General features: G+C 38.4%; 1 protein-coding gene across 6 annotated transcripts in view; it reads left to right on the top strand.

The window, feature by feature from the left end:
* Positions 1-20,884, top strand: part of USP22 (ubiquitin specific peptidase 22) — a 111,730-nt gene that overhangs the window by 24,854 nt on the left and 65,992 nt on the right. For 3 of the 6 annotated variants that reach the window (XM_074840428.1, XM_074840427.1, XM_074840424.1), the window contains exon 2: positions 16,283-16,415. In XM_074840428.1, coding sequence (XP_074696529.1) covers positions 16,283-16,415 — 133 coding nt within the window. The other 3 variants (XM_074840423.1, XM_074840425.1, XM_074840426.1) reach the window with 3 other exon arrangements.

Here is a 20,884-nt window from a genome sequence, read left to right as displayed (position 1 = left end):
AGCTTATCATTTGCTGTATTTGGTAGCATGAGGGTGGATTGGTTTTTGTCTTGGCAGGATTGGGTAACACTTTGGCTGAAATGTCTTCTTCCTTTCATCTTTCGTATTTTAATAGGGGTATTAGAATTTTATGAAACCTAATTAATTCAGAAAGAAACTGGTGTTTACACAGACAGATTGTATAATGCTTATGACTCTGGATATGCTTTCATGCTTGATACCAAGGAAGGATGGGATGTTTTAGGTCCTGAAAGTAATGTTGTCTGCACTTAATTATATTTTCACCCTTTCTTCTGCAGCCCTTCCAACATCTTCCTTTGGAACAGTAGAGGGTAGGTGAAGCTTTTCTAGAGAGACAGGCTTCTCTTTAAAACATGGCTAGCAAAATGGCAAAAATGGAGGTGCCTTGTTTTTGTTTTGTTTTGTCCTTGAAAGAGCAGGGAAAATAGGAAGAAAGATCTGTTGTTGATATTATGAAACAGGCCTTCACTGTAATTAACAGCCTGGGAATTTTTCTGCTTGCTTTTCTTATCCCTGTGTTGCGAAAGCTTGCTGTCCTGCTGGGATTTCTTTTTGGAATGCAGAGGTGTGTTCTAGCTAAAAGCATGTGCTTTGCCTAATAAGCTTTCGTAGCCATTGAGCCCAGCTGGCTGCTGCAGTCTGTATTTGTTTGTCTTAACTAATTTTTATATCCATGCTTTAAATTAAACTAACACTTTTTGCATTAAGTGACAAACCAAGCACAATGTCCATAAATGAAACCAAACACTATAATCTACTAATTTTTGTTTTCAGTGTGCAGCATTATGTAATCAAGCAGCCTACTAAAAAGGAAGACGTGGAAATAATACTGGTGGCATGTAAATGGTGCTAAACTAAAGTGATCAGCTTGTATTGAAGGGAATGTTTATAAGAGTTAAGGGTTTAGCACTTCCTCTCCTAAATACAGAAGAACAGTGGAGAGAGCAGGGTCTGGCTGGTCAGCACAAAATGTTCTTGTTAAATCTTTGTATCTTTTGCTGTAGGAGATTATGTATGCCATCAACATGTAGCACCTAGCTGGGGTCTACTGATGGGTTAATTTTCAGGGATGCTGCAGTCTTGCAGCTACCTCTGAAGTTGATAAAAGTTCCAGGTACTCAAATTGTCTGAAATTCAGCCTCCTGTCTTTCTGGTTTGGTCCAAATTATGAATGACCAGAATAAATATTAGAAGATGAAACATGGAATAGAAATTCTATTTCAAAACAATAATGAATTGCTATTTACGAGTCTACAACAGTGACACTGGAATTGTTGGTGCAAGATTGTTCTTCATCTGTTTGTGGAAATTACAGATGTTTTGGTTTTTATGCCCCCTTTTCTTGTCAGTTTTTGTATTTGTGAGTGATGTGACATGTTTTCTTGTTAGGAAAACATTTGCCAATGGGAAAAGGAATACTTCTTTATATCTTCTGTGATTGCTCACAGGTTTTGAGACTGTTGGATCAAACGTCCTTAGCTGTAGACAAAGACCAGACTTACTGTGGCTGATACCTATAATTGATGCATTTTTGTAATGTGGGCTTCAGCCTCAAGAGACACAGAGCCTTAGCCACGAGGCCAATGCTAAATCATCTTCAGTGCTCTTTAGGTAGTGCTGTGTCTCTGCTTCTGCTCTCTGGCCTTGTGGGTGACAGCAGCTGGGTTCTGGCAGAGTGCCCCTCACCTCCTCAGCCCCTTTCACTGTCAGTTTGGGCTGTGCACCTTCCTTTCCTCTCCAGACTGTTCATGCCTGGCCCTACCAGCTGCAGTTTCCACACTCGGTGCAGTCGTTAAGTATGGATGAGAGGTGTAGGCTTGCCTCTTCTCTGGCTTTATTGCTGAATATGAGAACTTTTCATAGCGTACCACTCATGTATACAAATCTCTAGGTGCCAGAGGAGTTTTTTTATTAAGGTGGAGCAACTGCTTGGAAGTTAAATAAAAAAACCCCACCACCACCAATAATAATAAACAATAACGATGACAATACCTATCTTTAACCTTGTTTGGATATTTATTCTCGCAGTAGTAAGGACAGACTTTTCTTCTAGTGAATTCATGTAGTTTAAAGCTCTTATAAGTAGAAGTTTCTCCCTTTGCTGCTAGGGTGAGTGGCATCTGACCTGCACATAAATGCTCTCCTGTTTTCCTGTTCATTGTAGGCAAGCAGTCTGAGCTGGGTCAAGATGAGGATTTGAATTTATTTGATGGTTCTCCATGTTGCTCTTTGGAGAATTGCATTGCAGTGAGGCTCGAGACCTTTTTTTTTTCTTAACACAAATGTCAGTGGACAGATTTAGGGCCTGGATGTCAACTTCATTTGCTTACAGGTTTGCGTCATGTTTATTAAACTGTGACTGATCAGAATCAAAGTAAATTTTCTGAAGTCAAAACTACTGATGATGACACCTCAAAAAGATATAAGCAAATGCATTTGTAGTTACATTAATAAAGAAGGTCAAACTTTTGCATGTGGCTGAATAATTATTTATTTATTTATTATTTTCCCAATAGCACTCTTTTTAGTAATGTACAGAATAGACTATTAAAAATACCAGGGTGAATGTCTCTACACAGTTTAAAAATCTTAATTCAGAAATCTGTCTGTTTAGATCTGAACAAAGCAGTGACACTAATACATGAAATGTAATCTGTTAATGGCTTACAGGCATCTGTGAGAAGGGAATATATGGATTTTTACTTAATGCTATTGTTTGGTACATTAAAAAAAATTGTCGAGTGGTTGGATATTGTTGGAAAAAAGAGTATGAGAAGGAGATCTCTTTAGCTGTAGTCAACAAACTAAAAGGAAGAAAGAAATGAGAACTTCTGCGAGGTTGTCATCCTACACTTCTCAGGGGAATGTTTCAGCATTATAACTGGAACTTTGTTAAAATAATAAAGTAGTGTCTTTAACAGTCCTGACATCAGTGATGGAAATTCAGAAAGTGCTTCATAGCCACTGTGACCTTCACAGTATTAAACCTGTCCAAGGATTGCTATCCCAGCGTCTCAGTAGCACTCTGAAACCATCAAGAAGTGGTGGCCTTGCTTTTTTGAACTTGCTGCCAGGGTATACTTGAATTTCTATAGTATAGGAGGAATAGAGATTTCAATCACAAAATACAAAGATTGTATATTATACTAGATGTTCAGTTTAAACACAACTAGGTAAGGTTAGAGATGCTTCAAATGTAACAAACTTAAAATGCTCTTTTCTGTCTCAATGGAAGGTTGGCTTTGAGATAACTGACAAAGTGCTTGGTAGTGTGCTGGAGGTGGGGGAAAGGAGCAGACAGCTGAAACTTTGTAGTTCCCTGTTTCTACAAAAAAAGCAAGTATTTGTTACAGCAGCATTTTTTTTCTTAAAGTGTGGACAAGATGCTCTAAGAACTGAATCTTATTAGTGAAGTGCCAAACTGAAGATGTATTGTGATGTATTTTTGTTTTGTGTTGGGTTTTGGGGGGTCTTTGTTTTGGTGGGGTGGGGGGGAACAGGTTGAAGGGGTTTTTGGTTGCTTTTTGATTCCATTGAGGGGATTCTGAATTTTTCTACTTGGAAACCACCCCCTCCCCAAGCCCTTATGAAAACCAGGAGCTAGAGTTTCATGTGCCCTGATCTTGAGAGGCAGTAACAATTCCGCTGCACTCTTCCCAGTTCATTCTTTTGAGAGACAGGTAACGAGCTTATTTTGCAAAAGAAGTTAATGTTCCAAATGCAGCATGAAGTGTTAAAATGTAATAATTGGCTGGACATCCCATGTAAAAAGACAGCTCTTCACTAAGAAACTATCACCCACCTTTCTACACACATTGTCATTAATAATTATTCTATGGGACCGTAGCAATTTGCAAACTCTTTAAATGGATAAAGGAATAAATTTTTGTCATGAGAATGCTTATTTCCCAGGCTTTTTTTTCTGAAGATGCTTTCACTCATCTTGCCAATTTTAGTGTGAGAAATCCAAACTCCTTTTCTCTTCCAAAAGGTATTTTGTGTTCATATTGCTTTAATAACAGTTTTTCTAAGCTAACTTGCATGTCTGTAGAGTTCAGAATATCCATCTGTCTAAATCTTAAATCTTCGAAAGGGTGAATTGCAGTTCTGCCCTCTCTCTTATCTCCAGAACTTGAGGTTTGCAAGTTTGCATGAAAGTTTTTTAGTGAATGAAAGACCTCCTAATTTGCTCTAGTAAAATGAATTATTAATTTGTTTTGTACTGAGGTAGGAGGAAATTGTAAGCTCCATACTAGATATCAAAGCATGTTCTGTGTAAGCATATTGAGAATTTGCTTTCATTCTCTGGATGTTCCTAGGCAGTAATGCTAGTTGGCTTAGAGTATTCCTGTACACATCCAGCTAGATGAACATAAATGTGTCCTCAGATACTGATGTCTTAATATCATAAGCGGAACTAGACAAGCAAAATTTCTGGTTTGTCTATTATAGTTCCATTTTATGCTTCATGCTCATGAAAGCACTGTTGTTTGAGACCCTGTGAATGTTCTGTCTTATTTTCTCCGAAAGACTTGCTGTGTAATTTTAGAGGATGCACTTGTTCTGTGACGAAGACTATTTAGTGTGTATGGGTTAATGGTCGTTTCTGTGTCAGCACATTTTTCTGGCATGTTTTTAAGGGGGAATGTGCTGCTTGGGAAGTGGTTTGTGGTGCTTTGGGCAAATGGATCTTTGGAAGGAGAATCAGCAAATGTTCTGTATAGCTCTTGTAAAACCAAAAGGGAAGTTTATTTTATTGTTTTATAATGGTTTTTCTTGTAGGCACTGTGAGGGGACTAGAACTTGTCTTCAGCTCCTGTTAGACAAAGAGGAAGTTTTATTCTTATGGCACGAAGAGAGTTTGGCTTGCACGCCTTATTTGTTTGTTATATGTATCATCATTGAAACCCACAATTGTCAGAAAAGTTGTAAGCAATGGGGTTAATTTCTGTACTACCAGTTGGCTTCCTTTGCCCCAATAAATATAAAAATGTCATGTATAATAACTCTTAAAGTCTTGACAGAATGGTGCATAACTCGTAGGAAGCTTTTAAAAGCAGAAATGTTTCCTACCAGACCAATGCTTTTTGGTTAGGCTCAACAATGGATCTCTACCCTATTTAGTGTGGCATTGTGTTTTTTCAATTTTTTTAAATAAAACAAATAGTCACTAATAGATGCACTCTGTCACTATTGCTGCTCATTTTCTACTAGTCTCCTTTTTTGTTAGGAGTATTTGTCCCATAAATAAGTATTGCCAGGAGAATCTGTGCTGTAGCATCCTCCCATCCATCTTTCCTACTAGCAGAATTGCTTTGACTTTGATGTGGACTAATTAAGTTCACATATTTTTATGGACATCTTAGAGTAGTTAAAGAAAAGATAGCTGAAATATCTGTGCTTTTCTAAATGAGGCTGTAGGACTCGTTAAGGCTTTGATCCTACATATCCTGAAGTTTCTTTTTTCTTTCTGAAAGGATGCTGTCTAGAGTATTTCCATCAAAGCAGTATGGCAAACTTCCCAAGAGCATACCTGTTTTCATACGAAGAATCCAATTTCTTAGTTTTATGCAGAGCAAAATACAATCTCTGCAGCATGGGCAGGGTCTAATAAGACTGTACAGCATCAGGCAGGTTTGTCAGCTTAGCTTGCTCCTTGAATTGCTTCCCGAGTCACGTGTTCACAGATTAGATCAATACATTACCTAATAGGATGTTTAAAAACATTTCCACGATTTGCTGACGTGGGGGAATGGTGAGGTAGAGTAATAGATTTTGTACTAGATCTTAGAATACACTACTGCGGTCTTGGCAAGCCCCTTGTTCTTATGTGAAATTCGCTACTGCAGTGGTGCATTGCAGGAAATAGATAAAAATCAACACACAGAACACATCCATGCATCATATATATTTGGGGAAAGAAGCTGCTCAAGGTTCAAATGCATGTCTACATGTTTTCACAAGGCAAACATGCTTTCCACTTTTAAAAGAATCTTAATATAGAAGGACATGCGATTTAATTTGAACAAGTTCCATTATTTAAATGGTTTAAAAACACAATAGGCTCTTAAATGCATCTTTTATAGAGTACTTGAGAAATCATTTAGATTTGTAAATGCTAGTGGTGGGGATGAGCACCTACCAAAGGAGAAGCAAATAAGCAATTTCAGCGTAGTCATTTGAATTCTGGAGAATTGCTTTGTTCTTGTTGAAATACAGCTTTTTACTACTGTGACTGTATATGGGAAAACCAAAATTACATCTTTAGAGCATCTTCCTATTTTCTCCTCTAGCTTGTGCTGTCTGTCTTTTAAATTATGCAACACTTTTTTTTCCTCCCAAGTTTCAATTTAGCCTTGTACCTGCTGTGGAATTTGTGTGAAACAAGAATTAGAAAAGGTTAGTTTAAAAAACCAGTAATTTAATGTCCAGCTCTTGGCATGATACATCATGCAGAGTAAGGAGAGCAGGAAAAAATCTGTACGTAGAGGTTAAATGGTAACTAGTCAGAGATCTGTTTCACCCCCAAATATAATTCTTAATTTCATCAGAGTTTTCTAGTTTTAGATTGACTTGCACTGCTCTTTTGAGAAGAGCCATTGAACCAAAGCTGTGGTTTTTGTAGCTTGGATAGACTTTGGCTACAACATTGTTCTCATTTAAGAACATGTCTTCATTGCAGAGTTGATTCAGAAAAATGCGTTGTCTCTCTTCTGAGTATTGTCCATACCCCCTTAATTTTATTGTGTTGGAGCTTTGACTGTAATTCCCTTCAGGGTATGTACACTCCAAACTTAAGATAGCACAGATTGTCAATAGAAGTGTCTGTCCAGCTGCATAGTCTAATTGTTTTAGAGCAGGAAGGTGTGATTACTGCACAAACAGCTGCAAAGGCCCTAAATGTGTGTGTCTGACCCTCCTTTGGAGATGGTTCCACCTACAGTTGAGCCAGTGGAACAAATAACGTGGGTGCTGCTTGTCAGCATGAAGTGACCTGTCTTAGTTTAGAAAAATACATGTTAGGTGCAAATTGTATGAAATGAAGCAGAACAGTTTAAACCAGGCCCTTCTGGTAAGAAGGAGACAAATAAGATGAGTTTACTGCTGTTTAGAGCAGTATTGACAGACCATATTGACAGCAAGTCATTTTTGTTGTTCTGAATCCTTAGGAAAAAAGGACTTACTTGAAGTAGCTCACTTAAGAATGGGACAGGTTGCTTTAAGATATGATTCGAGTGTATAATAGCATATAATGTTATAAACTACTAGATCAGGTTTAATAGATGAGAACTAAAATATCTGTCCTCAAGAGTTCTGGTTCTTTCTGGAAGAAGGGCTCTAGGAAGGCTTTTCTGGCTCCTGTAGATCAATATTTGTATGTATTAATCCAGTATTTGTGGTTAAGGAAGGGAGGAAAAGGAGGTTGTCTTTTCAGAAATGACTTTCAGTGATTTTTTTTTTTTTTTAAATTTTTTTTTCTTTCTTCTCTCTCTACTAGTCTCAAAGCAGCTGTAGTATGTTTGGGCACAGTGGAAAATGGTCTTTAACACTATTCTCTAATGTAATGCACTTAAGAATTCAGAAAAGCATGTGGTGTCATAAAAAACCTACTATATTATCTGACACCTAGTATGTATAGAAGCATTTTTAAAGCTTTTTATGTGGAACCAGTTTGCTGTCTGTGTCTTCCTTTTTTTTTTTTTTTAATGGACTGGGCTATTTCAAACTTGCTTCTTCCAGTTCAGATCAGTGAGTCGTCTTATTTTATACTGCACCTTTTTCCAATGGCTCCTTAGTGAAAAGTTACTCATGTTTTCCTTAACAGTGATGGGGAATGAACCCCTGCCAATTTAGGGCTGGAACAGTACTTCCATGCAAATGAGGTATTAACATAACTACTCACTGTGCTCTAAAACTGCTCAGTAATATCCATTCCCATTTTGTGGTAGTTTGGAGGAGGAAAAGGAATGCTCTGGCTATTGATTCATAAATCAGTGGATGCTGGGATATTACCTGCTTTGTGAAAGTTTCTGGGATAGCTTAATCCAGATTTTTCATCCTTTAGCAGGATAGATAGTGTTATTTCAAGAGATGTTTGAGGTCCTTTCAGGTTTATTCTGAATGTCGTTGCTTCCAGCTGATACGTCTAGAAGATGTTTTTATAGATGACCTCTTTTCTCACGTTATGAAACAACCCCTCTGTATTGCTTATGCCCTATGAACTTGAAGGGTTTACCTGTGTGTTCCTCTTGTGTCTTGTCTATGGATCAGTGGTTTTAGTCTGTTACTGACAAATCACTCTTGTATAGAGTATTTTTCTGGTGTTCAGCTAACTCTTGAAAGCATGATACCTCTCTTGTCATCTTCCCACCCTTCAAGCAGAGCATAAAAATAATTGTTTACTATGTCCAAAGGCACAAGACAAAATACCATCAGGCTTCCACAGTCATTTTTGTGGTTAATTTTACACTTCAGAAAACCTGTTCAGGAACTGGAAAAAACCTAATTGGTCTCTTTTTTTTTCTTTTTTTAAAAACTCAATTCTACCATTATTATTTCTCTGGACGGGGATCCTGGTCCAATCAAAATATTTGGCCAACTGTGCTTTGGTTCCTGGTGGGTTAGCCACACTGCTGTTGTGGCAAGCCGTCACTCCTGCAGAAGGCAGCTCAGGCTGCTTTATTAATTAGGATAAACTCCCATTCTCCCCAGCCTCCAGAGAATTTGTCAGCCTGGCATCAGAGCACCACAGAACACTTAGCAGAGGCTTGTCGTTGCCAGATGAGGAAATTGAGATAATTTGTCAAAACAAAAAAATACAACTGAAAAAGCTTTTAAAACTTTTAGACCAAAAAGTACTAATTAAGCAGATCATTCAAAATATTCTGATATTGGCCTCAAAAACTGCAAGTCCTGTTTCTCTTCTGTGGTTGCCAGTGTGTCTTCCATGAAGATAAGAGGAGGGGGGGGGGGGGGAAATAAATACGGGGGGGGGGAAATTGCCTTGAGAATTTGAATTGCAGAAAATACTTAATTATTCTTTTCTGGCAGTAGCTACTGTGCAACTAATGCTTTTTCAAAATCAGGGTTAAATTCAGAGAAAACGATTCCGAGGTTCGAACAGGTGAGCTTAACGTACATGTTGTTTTGCCTTGTCGAAAGACAGGTAGTTTGTGCCTTTGTTGGGATGCAGCATCTTGAATAAGGTGTAATGAAAAGTTTTATCAGTTTGGAAGCAAAAAAAAGTTTCTTCAAGTTACTTTCTGGCATCTTTTGTAGCATGTTCAGTACTTTCATTTTTCCCTCCTTCACAGTTTTTTCACTTGTCGGCAGAAGTAGGATTCGTTGGAATTAGCCATGGGTTAATCTAATCTACAGAAGGACAGCAAGCTGCTCAGATGGTCATAATGGTATATTTTTATTTACACTCTGAGAACTGTGATGTTATTTAACAACTTAGGCTATTTCATCTTTAATTATGAATCGTGATATTGTTGTCTTCAAACTTGTGCTCAGATGGTCAGAGCTAAAGGTCCTGTTCACAGACTGGGAAAGCTGTGTAGACATCTCTGCTGCACCCCATGGCAAAGTGTGGGAGCCAGCAAATACACCAGTGCAGAGCAGGGGCCTTGGATTTAATGTTTGCTGTTGAACAGAGCTGAAATACTTAACTGTCTTTTTCTGCTGCTGTCTAAACAAACATTTAGAATAACCCAGTTTAAGTAGTTACTTGTACTTGGCTTGCTTTTTTAAGGTGCCTTTCTGAACCCTTACCAAACCACAAAATTCTCTAACTAGTCCACAGTTTTTCTAGTGCTAATAAAATCTTTACTAGTACCCCTGACCTTAGTGAGGCTGGAAACAAAATTAACAGTATTGATGACATATTCTTTTAAAAAAAATAATAGACATTTTTAATTGTCCAATATCATAATTAAGACTTGGTTGAAGGAAATGAGTGAACAATACTGAAGTTGATTTTTTTTTTTAAAGCTGATGTGTCAGAAATGTGCGCTGACTCAGAGTGACTCTGAATCATCCTATCAGCATGTGGAGGAGTTGATTTATATGCCATACCATGGAGAACTGTAGAATCAATTCCCTCTTTTTGTTTCTTGAAACCTAAGAACATGGCTTTGAGGTTTTAAGTATTTAAATTTATGAAATATGCCAGCCACTATACTAGTGGTGATGGGTCTGTGGCATGTCTCCCGTAGGAAAGCAGTACAGTGAATCTGGAAGTAAATGCAGACTAAGCGACAGAAACGTTGTAAGGCAGATTTGACCTAAATTTGTTACTCTTGAGGTGCAAAGAGTACTCGAGAGTAATAAATCTTGTCAGCTGTGGTTTAATATTGGCTTTCTCCTCCCACAAGGCAGATGAAATGCTGCTATTGGAATAGCCATAGGGTCTCTGTCTTCAGGGAAGAAAGAAGCAGTGGTCGGTTATATGACCTTTTGTGATTATCTGTCCTTTTCTCTTTCAAAAAAACAGGCTAAGAGAAGCATGCTGTTTGTCACTCAACATGTGCTGCTGTGTCTACATTACATTTGGACAAGAATTGCTTGCAACACAGATGGATAAGAACAAAAATAAATGTCTGTGCCTAGGCTGTGGTCTAGACATGGCAAGGTGAATAGGAGAGGCAAAAATTGACAAAGAGGCTTGACTGTACCTAAGATGTGCCTATTAAGACCAAGAACTCTGAATATGTGAAGAAATGTTTAAATTTCCCTTAAATGTCTTGATCTATGGCCCAGTTTGTACTTCATATCTGAAAAGTTTGTTGAAAGTCTCTGATTTTTCTGTTTTGTGTTTTTTTTTCCCCCCTATTCTGATGTTAAACTAATGAACACTGCAAACTTTAAAATCAGTCTCTTCACTTTTGTTCATGTTTCTGTAAGGGATTAAGAATTCAAGAAAGAGTTATTGGAGGAGCTGTTGCAGGTTCCTCAGGCTCTGTGCAAGTGGATCCTCATTTGTTCCTTTCTCCTTCTTGCCTCTCCCACCAGCGTGTGGAAGCATTACCACCAGGAAAAGGGGATGGGAATTGAAAGGATAAATACCTAGTTTTAACTCAAAGCAAGTTTAAGCATAAAAACATAAAATCGTAACAGGAGGGAGAGTATTGAGAATTACAGATGCGCTGCTTCTAGGCATCTCATAGCATTGCCAATTTTTGCCTCTTGACTTCAGGGCTAGCAGCTTCTGCCTAAACTGCTGTGGTGGCTGTACCAAGGTTAATTTTGGAATAGGTTTCCCAATTTATCACAGAAATCCTACTTAAATTCAACAGCCACGAGTGGGACTCTTCAGTATCCCCTTGTGCCTGGAGTTCCCCTTCTTTCAAATCCACTTAAGTACTACCTTGTAAGGAATAGTTTGAGCTAAAGTAACGTTTCTGGAGCATAAGTGCTGCTTCTTGGGAACCAGCAGATTATGGTGACGAATTTATGCACAGAGGGAGAATTTCCACATACACCTGTATTCTGTAGGTAGACATATTTAGAGCTGCGCAACAAACACCTTAATCTGTGTAGACTGAGATTAAAGTTCTTTCTGAAGAATTAGACTTGGTTTTGGGCTGGGAAGGGAAGCATACCCCTCCAGAGACTTTCAATAATGATGATAATGTATTAGAAAATGAAAAACTTTCTCCTCTTGTTTCTGATGTGTCTAAATTGTATGTCTGTTTTACCCAAAATCTTACTTTAAAAGGTGGGGAAATAGACTTGTATTGAGAAACTTTTACTTTCCTAATGCTAAGAATTTGTATGTGATCAAAACACTTGCAGGGATCCATAGCTAGTGTATCTGCTTTAAGAGTACCTTAAGAATCTGCTGCTTTGAGTTACTTGTGAACACGTACACTGCAGCAACACCTTCTTTATGATCTTTTAACCTCCCAAGCCTCCCACTGGCTTACTAGTGTTACCTAGTTCATCTTTTTCCGTGAACCTTTGTGGTGAATATGGTTTGCAGACTGTGAAAGGTAGGAGGTCTTTGGCTTATAAGCTTGTAACTGACAACAGCTCTGTTCTGAAAGTGCTTTGATATATTTAGTGTGAGGATAAGAGGCAAGACTCCTTAAGTACCCTAGTGGAAAACTTCTTTAAAAAGATGTTTTCCTCTCATGTACAATTAAATAAAAAATGAGCTTCTGAAGCTCCTTCTGAAATAGCTGGAAATACGGAGGATGGTTTGCAGTAGCTGAGGTCTATTGTATACCTCTCTGCACAGTTTGCTTTGCAGGGATAGTGTCTTGCCACTCAAAACTGCTCTTCATTGATTTGAGGAGCCAATATTATATGAAGTTGAAACAGGTTTGTAGGGTTTTTTGGAACAACTGATGCTATGTGCCCAGTGTGACCTTCTTGCTTTGGGTGGAGCCTGGGCTGAACCTGGAAAGGAGAACGGGAATGGGAGCTGTTGGACAGAGAACTGCTAGGGCAAAGCAATGCCAGCTGGATGCATTAATTTTCTCCACTGCTGTTTTGATGGTAGGATGGTAAACTAATAATAAGCTATTCTGACATTCTGGGAAGACTTGAAGTGTCAGCAGTCTGGTTTATTTGACCTACTGATGCCTGCTACTTTCTTTTTAACTCACTTCACATCATACCTATTAACAATATCAAGAGCAGGTGGCATTTTAGAGATGGACTCAATTGACCTGTGTTACAGGTGATTACAGCCAGTTCCCTTTTGTGTGTTGTGCACTAGTTTTTACATCCTCATTTTCTAGGTAGGCTGTTTAAAGTTCCTTTAAAGAAGGTACAGAACCAATGCTGAGGGTCTGGGTGTGTGAGTTACCACTGTCCTAGTAACAATAAAGGAGATTAGTAGAAGGAAGAACACTGAAGAGGGAACTGGGATACGTAATGTTGCTCACTCCTGCAGCTTTGTCAGAAATGTTGTCAGTTACTGTGTATGTGTGTGCGCATACATCATTTATATTGTGTAGGACCATTCTTTCCAATTTTCTATCTTGTAAAAAAACAATTATAATCTTCCGGAAAGAAAATGCTCAGGGCCTCTTCTGGTTTCTGTGTGCAGTTTGTTAGAATATCAAAGCAAAATTAAAGAGGATAAATAGACAGAGGTTCAGTGTGGACTGAAAGAAGACTGACTGGGGACATGAGGGAGTGAGTGTGTGGGGAGAGAGAATAGGGTTAAGGATAGAGAGTGGAGTACTTGAGGGTGAGGGGAATAAAGGAGATAAGCAAGTAGGGAGAAGAATAAAATGATGGGGGAAGCAGAATAATAATGGGAGAGGGTACGGAGGAAGGGCTTGACTCTATGTCTAGGAGGACATACCAGAGAAAAGGAGAAGGGACAGGTTGATTCTGCAGCTGAAGTACTGGTTGATTTCCGTAAAGCATCTGGACCATAAGCAAGACCCGACTTGCTTTTTAAAAAAGTTGGGTTGTGTTTTAAAGCAAGCTTGTGACTTGATGGATCCAACTGATTTTGATTACTCATTTGCAGTATTCTGTTTCATCTTAGACTGTAGCCTCAAGAGACGTGAGCAGGGGTGGGAGTATTATGAAACAAAGTAATTTGATTATTTGGGGTGGGGTGGGAGGGTGGCAGCTTTGTTTTATCTTAGCAAATTGTTTAAAAGCACAGACAGATGAAAAGGAGACAGCTAATCTAGTTAAGAATAGCCACTATGGTTTTTGATATTGATTTCTTTCCTCACTCTGTTGTCTTTTAACCTTGTTTTCTTACAATTTTAGAAAAACTATCATGCGCTATACTGAACAAATAGAGGATATGGATAAAATAGCTTCCTTTAAATAAATGATTGAACTTCTCTTTTAACTTACCACTAACTTTTTTTACATCCTTAGATTTCTCTTACTTTCATTGAAATAGATACTTGTGAGGAATGAATTTTTCTGCCTTTTAACCTAAAATAATCGATATTTACATGCTTGTTATGTCATCTGTTTACAATACATTTAATGCTAAAAGATCTATTTTTAGCTGGCTAAGTAAAATAGCTAGTTGCTGGAGTTGTTGTCATAGCAGCAATCTTAACAGATACGCTGATCCTATTTAGCTTTTGCAGCCAGAGAGCAACCGTTAGGCAACAGTTTGACAGTTCTGCAGTATTTTTCTAAAGATGGAAATTGTGCTGGTGGTGGTGAATTTTTTTGGTCCTACTTTAAAATATTTTTTTCTGTAGGTGTGTGGAGTTTGATTCAACCCATCTATTTTCATCGAACAGAACTTAGGAGAACTTCGAATACACAACATGTGAGATTCAGGATTTAAGTCTTATTTTGTAGAAGCTTGAAAATAAATTACATAGTGCAGCATATTGCAAGCTTCTTTCTTGATTATTTTTTTAACAGCCATAAGTATTCTGAAAGAAAAATGCCAGACTAGAGAACAGGATCATGCATCATTTATTCAGCACTAATTTTAAGTTGTGGCAGACTGGGCAAATATTACTGAAGAACTTTGGGGGTTATTTTTGATGAAATGCATTGCCTTGGTTAGAGGATAGCTTAGTATTTTAGAAAATCTGATTTTTTTTTTTTTTAATATGAAGAAGAAAAAGTCCTTCTATATTGACAAGCAAAGGAATAGTATTTTCAGATTAGTCTGTAAAATGAGATGTACCTCTAAGTGATCTCTAGCTCTGAGCTGTAACAGAAGTTCAGTTACTCTTAAACATATGTCTGAGTGCAGTTCCTGTTGTCTGAGGTGAAAAGTGAATTTCCTGGAAGGAATTTCTCCTGTCTGTATCTTCTAATCAGATGGTATTGGACCCAAATTGTTCTCGGTGTTGTTGAGCAAAAGACTTACCCCTCAAGCTCTCTTAAGTCTCTTACTAGACGGAGTAATTTTCAAAAGATTAGTTGAAGTACCTGAGCTTAATGCTAGAAGAAAGTTTTGGGTGTTGTTGGCTTAAAGAGTGCTTCAAATATGACTGAGAGTCAAAAAGTCTACTTAACTTTCTAATTGCCTTTTTTTTTTCTCCAGGCCTGCTTGTTAAAATATGTTGTTATCTTAGGAATGCAAATCATCATGTCAGGCTTACATGCTTATTAATTTCCAGTGAATCATGGTAACTTTCATCACATACCTCCCCGTTCTGGGTCTCTTCAGGGCACAGCACATCACTTTCCAAACTTGATTCGAAGCCAGTCTGAGAGTGGCAGAAGTGACTTCTGTAACTCTTTGACTGGTATGGATTTGATGTGGTGCTGCTATTTTGTGGGCTGGCATAAAGAAATCTCATCAATAAATCTGGCAGAATTTCCCAGCAGAGAAATGAAATGCCATGTACCCACAAATATTTTAATGTTCAAGTTATATTACAGCTTTTGAGTGGGTCGAGGAGTTCAGTGCTGTGGAAAAGCAGAGTTCTTGCTGTGGTCCCACTACCCGAAACTCCTGCTGGTCACCTGCTTTCCCTGAGCTCTGATGTTCATGGGTCTACTCCATCTCCTCCCAACCTCCCAAACTTACTAACCCAACAAAAGCTTAGTTTTAGTCTAGCTTCAACTTCCAGGTTAGCAAGCTGAACCGGCTCAGTGAAGGGGCTGTTGAGCAGCAGAGCCCATTGCTTCAAGGTAGGGACTGTAGGTGGGGGGTGATTCTGAAGAACTGAGCAAGAACAGATGCATCAAGACCTCGCTCCCCTGGTAATTGGCATCTGTGCTGCTGTAATGTTAAGTCTGTGCTGTGCTAGCCGTAACACCCAGAGGTTTTGCACCAGTGACGAATGTTTGTGTGGCTCATGGTGAGCTGGATGGAGGAGCTGATGCAGGTTAATCTCGGGGGGAGTGGCAGGTTCATCACACACATCTTTCTCCTGGCTTACACATGGCTGTGCAGGTCATTCTGCTGGTACACGGTTGGTATGGGAACAGAAATGCCCAGGTGGAGTGAAGGAATGGTGGGATGGATTGTGTATTTTAGCAGCAGTGCCTGCTTACCCCTGCTTGATGTGTTCATTAAACTACAGGCTGAGAGCTGTAAATGGGTTGACTATCATCTGCTCTTAGATGAGACCTGCTCCCTATCAAGACTTGGAAGTGTATTGGATGAACGGAAGAGTTTTCTCTGATAATATGCCTAATTGATGGTTTTGTTATGTGGGGGCAGAACTGTTTCCCCTGCTCATCTGTAGCGTTCAGAATGCACCGAGTAAAAGGGAAAGCTAGCAGTTAGATCTACGTCGTTTAGCTGGACTTGGAGATTTGTTTCTGTCATTCACATTCTGTGTCTGTTTCTCTATTTTAGGCAAAGTCGTGCATTTGTCATATGTGTGGTGCCCACCTGAACAGACTCCACTCTTGCCTCTACTGTGTCTTCTTTGGCTGTTTTACAAAGAAACATATTCACGAGCACGCAAAGACAAAGCGACACAATTTAGGTAAGCTGTCATCCTGATACACTCACTGGTGCTTTTTAACTCGCTGTATTGTCCCTGTCAATTCCAGGCCAGTAAGGTGTTTTTTTTCTTTTTTTGTAGCTACCTCATTAGAAAGGGAGATCAATTTTATTTGTGTTTTGTGTTAGTTTAGTGACATTATTTTAAACTTGGTGCTTAAGCTTCCACTTCATCAGAGATAAGTTTTTGTTCATAACTTAAAATTTGAATTATTACTGTTTAGTATCTCAGTATTTATGAATTAATGTCATATTTATGGAAAAATAATAAAAATGTGTGTAGACAGTGAAAAATGATGAGTTTAGTGCCTTGAACCAGAGCAGTTGAAGAGCCTTGAATTAGGAAGTCACATTCACTTTTTCTGTTCTTGCAAAGGGAAAACACATCATTCCCATCAGAAAGACTAATCAAGTAACAAATCAGAATTATTTAAACTTTTAAAGTTTTGTGGGTTTTTTTTCCTCTGTCTTGGCTTCTTGTTTTCAGTGGGGTCAATAACCTAAGAAATAAGAAAACAGTTTAACTGATATGGAGTACCTGTCCCTCAGCTGCCTTAAAATTCAGTTTTGGTTTAAATTACTTACTGCTTATAGTTTAGAACACTTTAGAGTTATAATGCAAAATCCTGATCGTTTTATATTAAAATTCTGGTTGTGTCAAAATGGATATATAAAATTTTGCTTAGTGTACAACACATTTAACTTTTCTTCAAATGAAAATACATTCTTGGTGGAGTGATATGAGAAACAGGGAAAAAGGCATTATTTCATGGAATAAATTTTCTCTTGACCAGTGTGGCCAGCATTCTCATTTAATTTATCCTAAGTGCTTATGGAACAAACTGTCTTTATTTTCCATGAAAACAAAGATGCTCCAGAAGGCCAACAGTGCTGTGTACTCCTGTGCTTAAGAAACTGGTGTGTAAGTTCTGCTATTTATGGAAAAGACTATTTAAAGCAAATCGTTACCGTTTCTTCCTCCATATGTGTCAAGAAATAAAAAATTTAGGTTCCATAGTGGTATAGCTTAAGTCTGTAAATGCTTTGAAAAGTAGAATACTGGAAAATAGAACTGAATATCCGTAATGTTTTATAAGTTGCTAGCCTTTGAGAGTGACGTGATCATAATTCTTGATGTCAAGGTGGGCTGCAATATTCAGTATGAACTGAAGCACAGATAGCTGTACTTTAAATGATAAGTTCAGGAGAAAAAAATATAATGTACTAGTATGAGAAGACATCTGAAATTGGTAAGTGCTGATAAGGCCACATCTGGAATCCCGTGTCCAGTTCTGGGCTACCCAGTAAGAGAGAGATTGGAGCTACTGGAGAGAATCCAGCAAAGGGCCATAAAGACGATGGAGGTACTAGAACACCTCGTGTGAGGAAAGGCCGAGAACACTGTGACTGTTCAGCTTGCCAGAGAGGTGGCTCAGGGGGGATCTCACCAGCGTGCATAAATATCTGAAAGAATGGTCAAAAAAGGTGGAGCCAGGCTCTTTTCAGTGGTGTCCAGTGATTGTACAATAGGCAGTGAGCATAAAATGAATCACAGGAGGTTCTCTCTGCTCATCAGGGAACACATTTTTACTGTGAGGGTGATGGAGGACTGGAACAGGCTGCCCCGAGAGGTTGTGGAGTGTCTATCCTTGGAGATATTTAAAAGCTGTCTGGACACGTTTCTGGGCAACCTGCTCCAGGTGGCCGTGCTTGAGCAGGAGGGTTGGACAAGGTGACCTCCAGAGGCCTCTGCCAACCTCAACCGTTCTCTGAAAATGGGAAAAAACAAACCAACACTGTATGACTATTGCTTTTTACAGGGTGTATTCTCAAAGAGCTTTTGAAGTCAATTCATTAGGTGAAATTATTTGGGAATCTTTACCAATGCAGAAGTACAAATTACTCTAGGTAAACTCTATCTAAGGATTTCTGGTAAAGCATATATATGTATAAAAAACGCTTTTGTGCCAATATAAGTTTATGGCCAGGTTTAAGGCTTAAAAAACTACAGTGCTAAATTGAGACCGTAACAATATTTGCCTGTTTATCTGTGGTACTGTGTAAACGCTGCAGTATTTTTACCACTAAGCTTACCATATTTATGGACAACCTTTTAAAAGAGCATTAATAATTGCACATGTTGTGAGCTACTGTTTATCTACGTATTTGGAAAGCCTAAATTCTTCAAGTTATTTTTTGTGCAAGGTAGAATTTGCTCATGTCTGCTGCAGTGAAATATCTTGTTTCCTTAAAGGAAAAACAAAACTGAACAGAGGAGGGAGGTTCTTTGAAGATGTTTAAAGACTGTTGTAATTATTGTCATGGTAGTAGACAATTAAGAACATGTCAGATAAGGTACTGCCCAAAAGGAATAGCCTTTAGATAAAAAGGGCAAGAGTTAAATATACAAGCCAAAGTACAGAATACAGTATTGTATCATCCCAAAAAGGATTCTTTTGCAGCTAAATATAATGTACTCAGTGCACAAATATACGTAACGCGAAGATTGTACAACTGACTACTTGATTTCTAGTTTTGGAGATTCCTTTTCTCTTTTTTTCTTTTTTAAAATGTATGTTTTGGTGTTTTATTTCCAGCTGCATGTGAAATGAGCTGTAAAAATATTTTTGTAGTTTTGCTAGTGCTTTTGGTTGCTTTTACTGCTGCAATTTTCGTTGGGGAAATAACATCTGATAGGCAAAAACAAGTTAAGTGCTTTGAAATTTCAAAACGACCAGGAATTATTTTAAAACACTTGGTGACTTTTTGCTGAGCCAACATCAGTCTCCATGGAGACTAGCAGGAACTGCACACTTAATCACAGTTCTAAGAAATAGCATAGATTTCAGCTGTAACAGCTGTCTGAGCACTGGAAGCGATGTTTTTGCAGCTCACTGCTGTATGTTTCAGGAGGCTTCAGGATCATAGTCCAGAGTGTTCTTAAAATACATCCCTTGTTATCTCTGCTTCCCTGAGCAATATAAATTAGACACGTGCCCTCTGACCTTACAGTGATACCTGTGCTCCTGCATCTGCTTGCCCTATTCAGTGTATATTAGTGATACTGTACTTATTTTAATACATTTCTTGAGTTGTGGGTGATGGGTAGGTGCAGTAAGATCCAGCTGTATGAGCTCTTTTTTTAATCTCTGCATTGCACAGTCTCTGTTAGTTGATCACCATGATAGGCTGACATTTCCACTTGGTAGGAAACTGTTAATGCAATGTAAAATTTTTATACAGGTGTGAAAACCTTTAGAAAGAGGTAGATAAGACTGACCTTTCCAGGACTTTGAAGACTTGGGACTATTCAAACTAGCCTTTTCCTGTTCTGTTTCAGTGCTGTTTTCTTACTGTGTAGGCATCCCTCATTACCCCCCCGCAAATACGTGAAAATGGTATCAGTTCTAAACACCTATGGGTATGTTCTAGCACTGCTCAGAGATGATCTGTGTCAAAATATGTAGTATGCAAAGGAGTTGTCAGGAACAGATAAGGTAGGGCTGTCTGTCCAGGCCCTCCTTGAGAATTGGAAGGTACTTAATCAGTCACTGCAATAGACATCTGGTTATAGATGCTATAGATCCGAAATCCAGCAGCCTAAGCTAAGTGATATCTTGGTCTGTGGGCGTTGTTACTTCAGGAAATAGTTTGTGCTGTTGCAATTTTAATAATGTAGAATCCTTAATTTTTCCTTTTTCCTCTCCTCCCAATTTCATAAAACATGTTTTGCTTCCCTGAAGTGGTTGTACTGGCTGAAGCTGTGTCAGAAATAGCCAGCCTTCTACCTGGTAATGGTCAACAGGGATAGCTTGGAGAAAGGCAGCAGTACAGTTATTAAGCATACTTTCCTTTGTTCTACTCTCCCTTTTTCTACTACTCAGCTCTTCAAAAACTTTCTGAACAGGAGACTGCTTCTAGGTGCTTGTGTTCCAGTAGCCTGTGCAATGTTAAAGCCTGGTTCCCTTTTGGCACCCACAACATGCAAAGGCAGCGAGTTCCATGGTTTTTCTGAGCTATATGAAAAATCATGTGTTTTTCTGGTTTGCTTTATAATGGACCTTGTAACTTTGCTCTGTATTTCTTTTGTGAGGAATTAAGAAACAGTGAGTAAAAAGTCCGTATTGATCTCTTCTGGGATTCTTGATCTCTTTGATATTGTCAGATGTTTGCTTTTCCCAACCTGTAGGATCCTGAACTATTTTTAGCTTGTCTTACTGAAACTGTTGTATGTTCTTCACCATACTCTTTTTTCTTTTTTTTTTTTTTAGTTCTAATGTGTCCATCTGTGGTGACAACTCTTTGGATTAATACAGTTTACTATGCTAATGACTTGTATTCTTAGTTAATACTTCCATGACTTCTATTTTGTGTTTCTTAATATGTTGTTTAGCAGTGAGTTGATGTTATTTGGGAGTTATACTCAATAACTCCAAAATGTCTTTCTTGGGT

The sequence above is a fragment of the Strix aluco genome, chromosome 15 (assembly GCF_031877795.1).
Source record: "Strix aluco isolate bStrAlu1 chromosome 15, bStrAlu1.hap1, whole genome shotgun sequence".
Lineage (NCBI taxonomy): Eukaryota > Metazoa > Chordata > Aves > Strigiformes > Strigidae > Strix > Strix aluco.
This window is presented reverse-complemented; position numbering and strand designations above follow the sequence as displayed.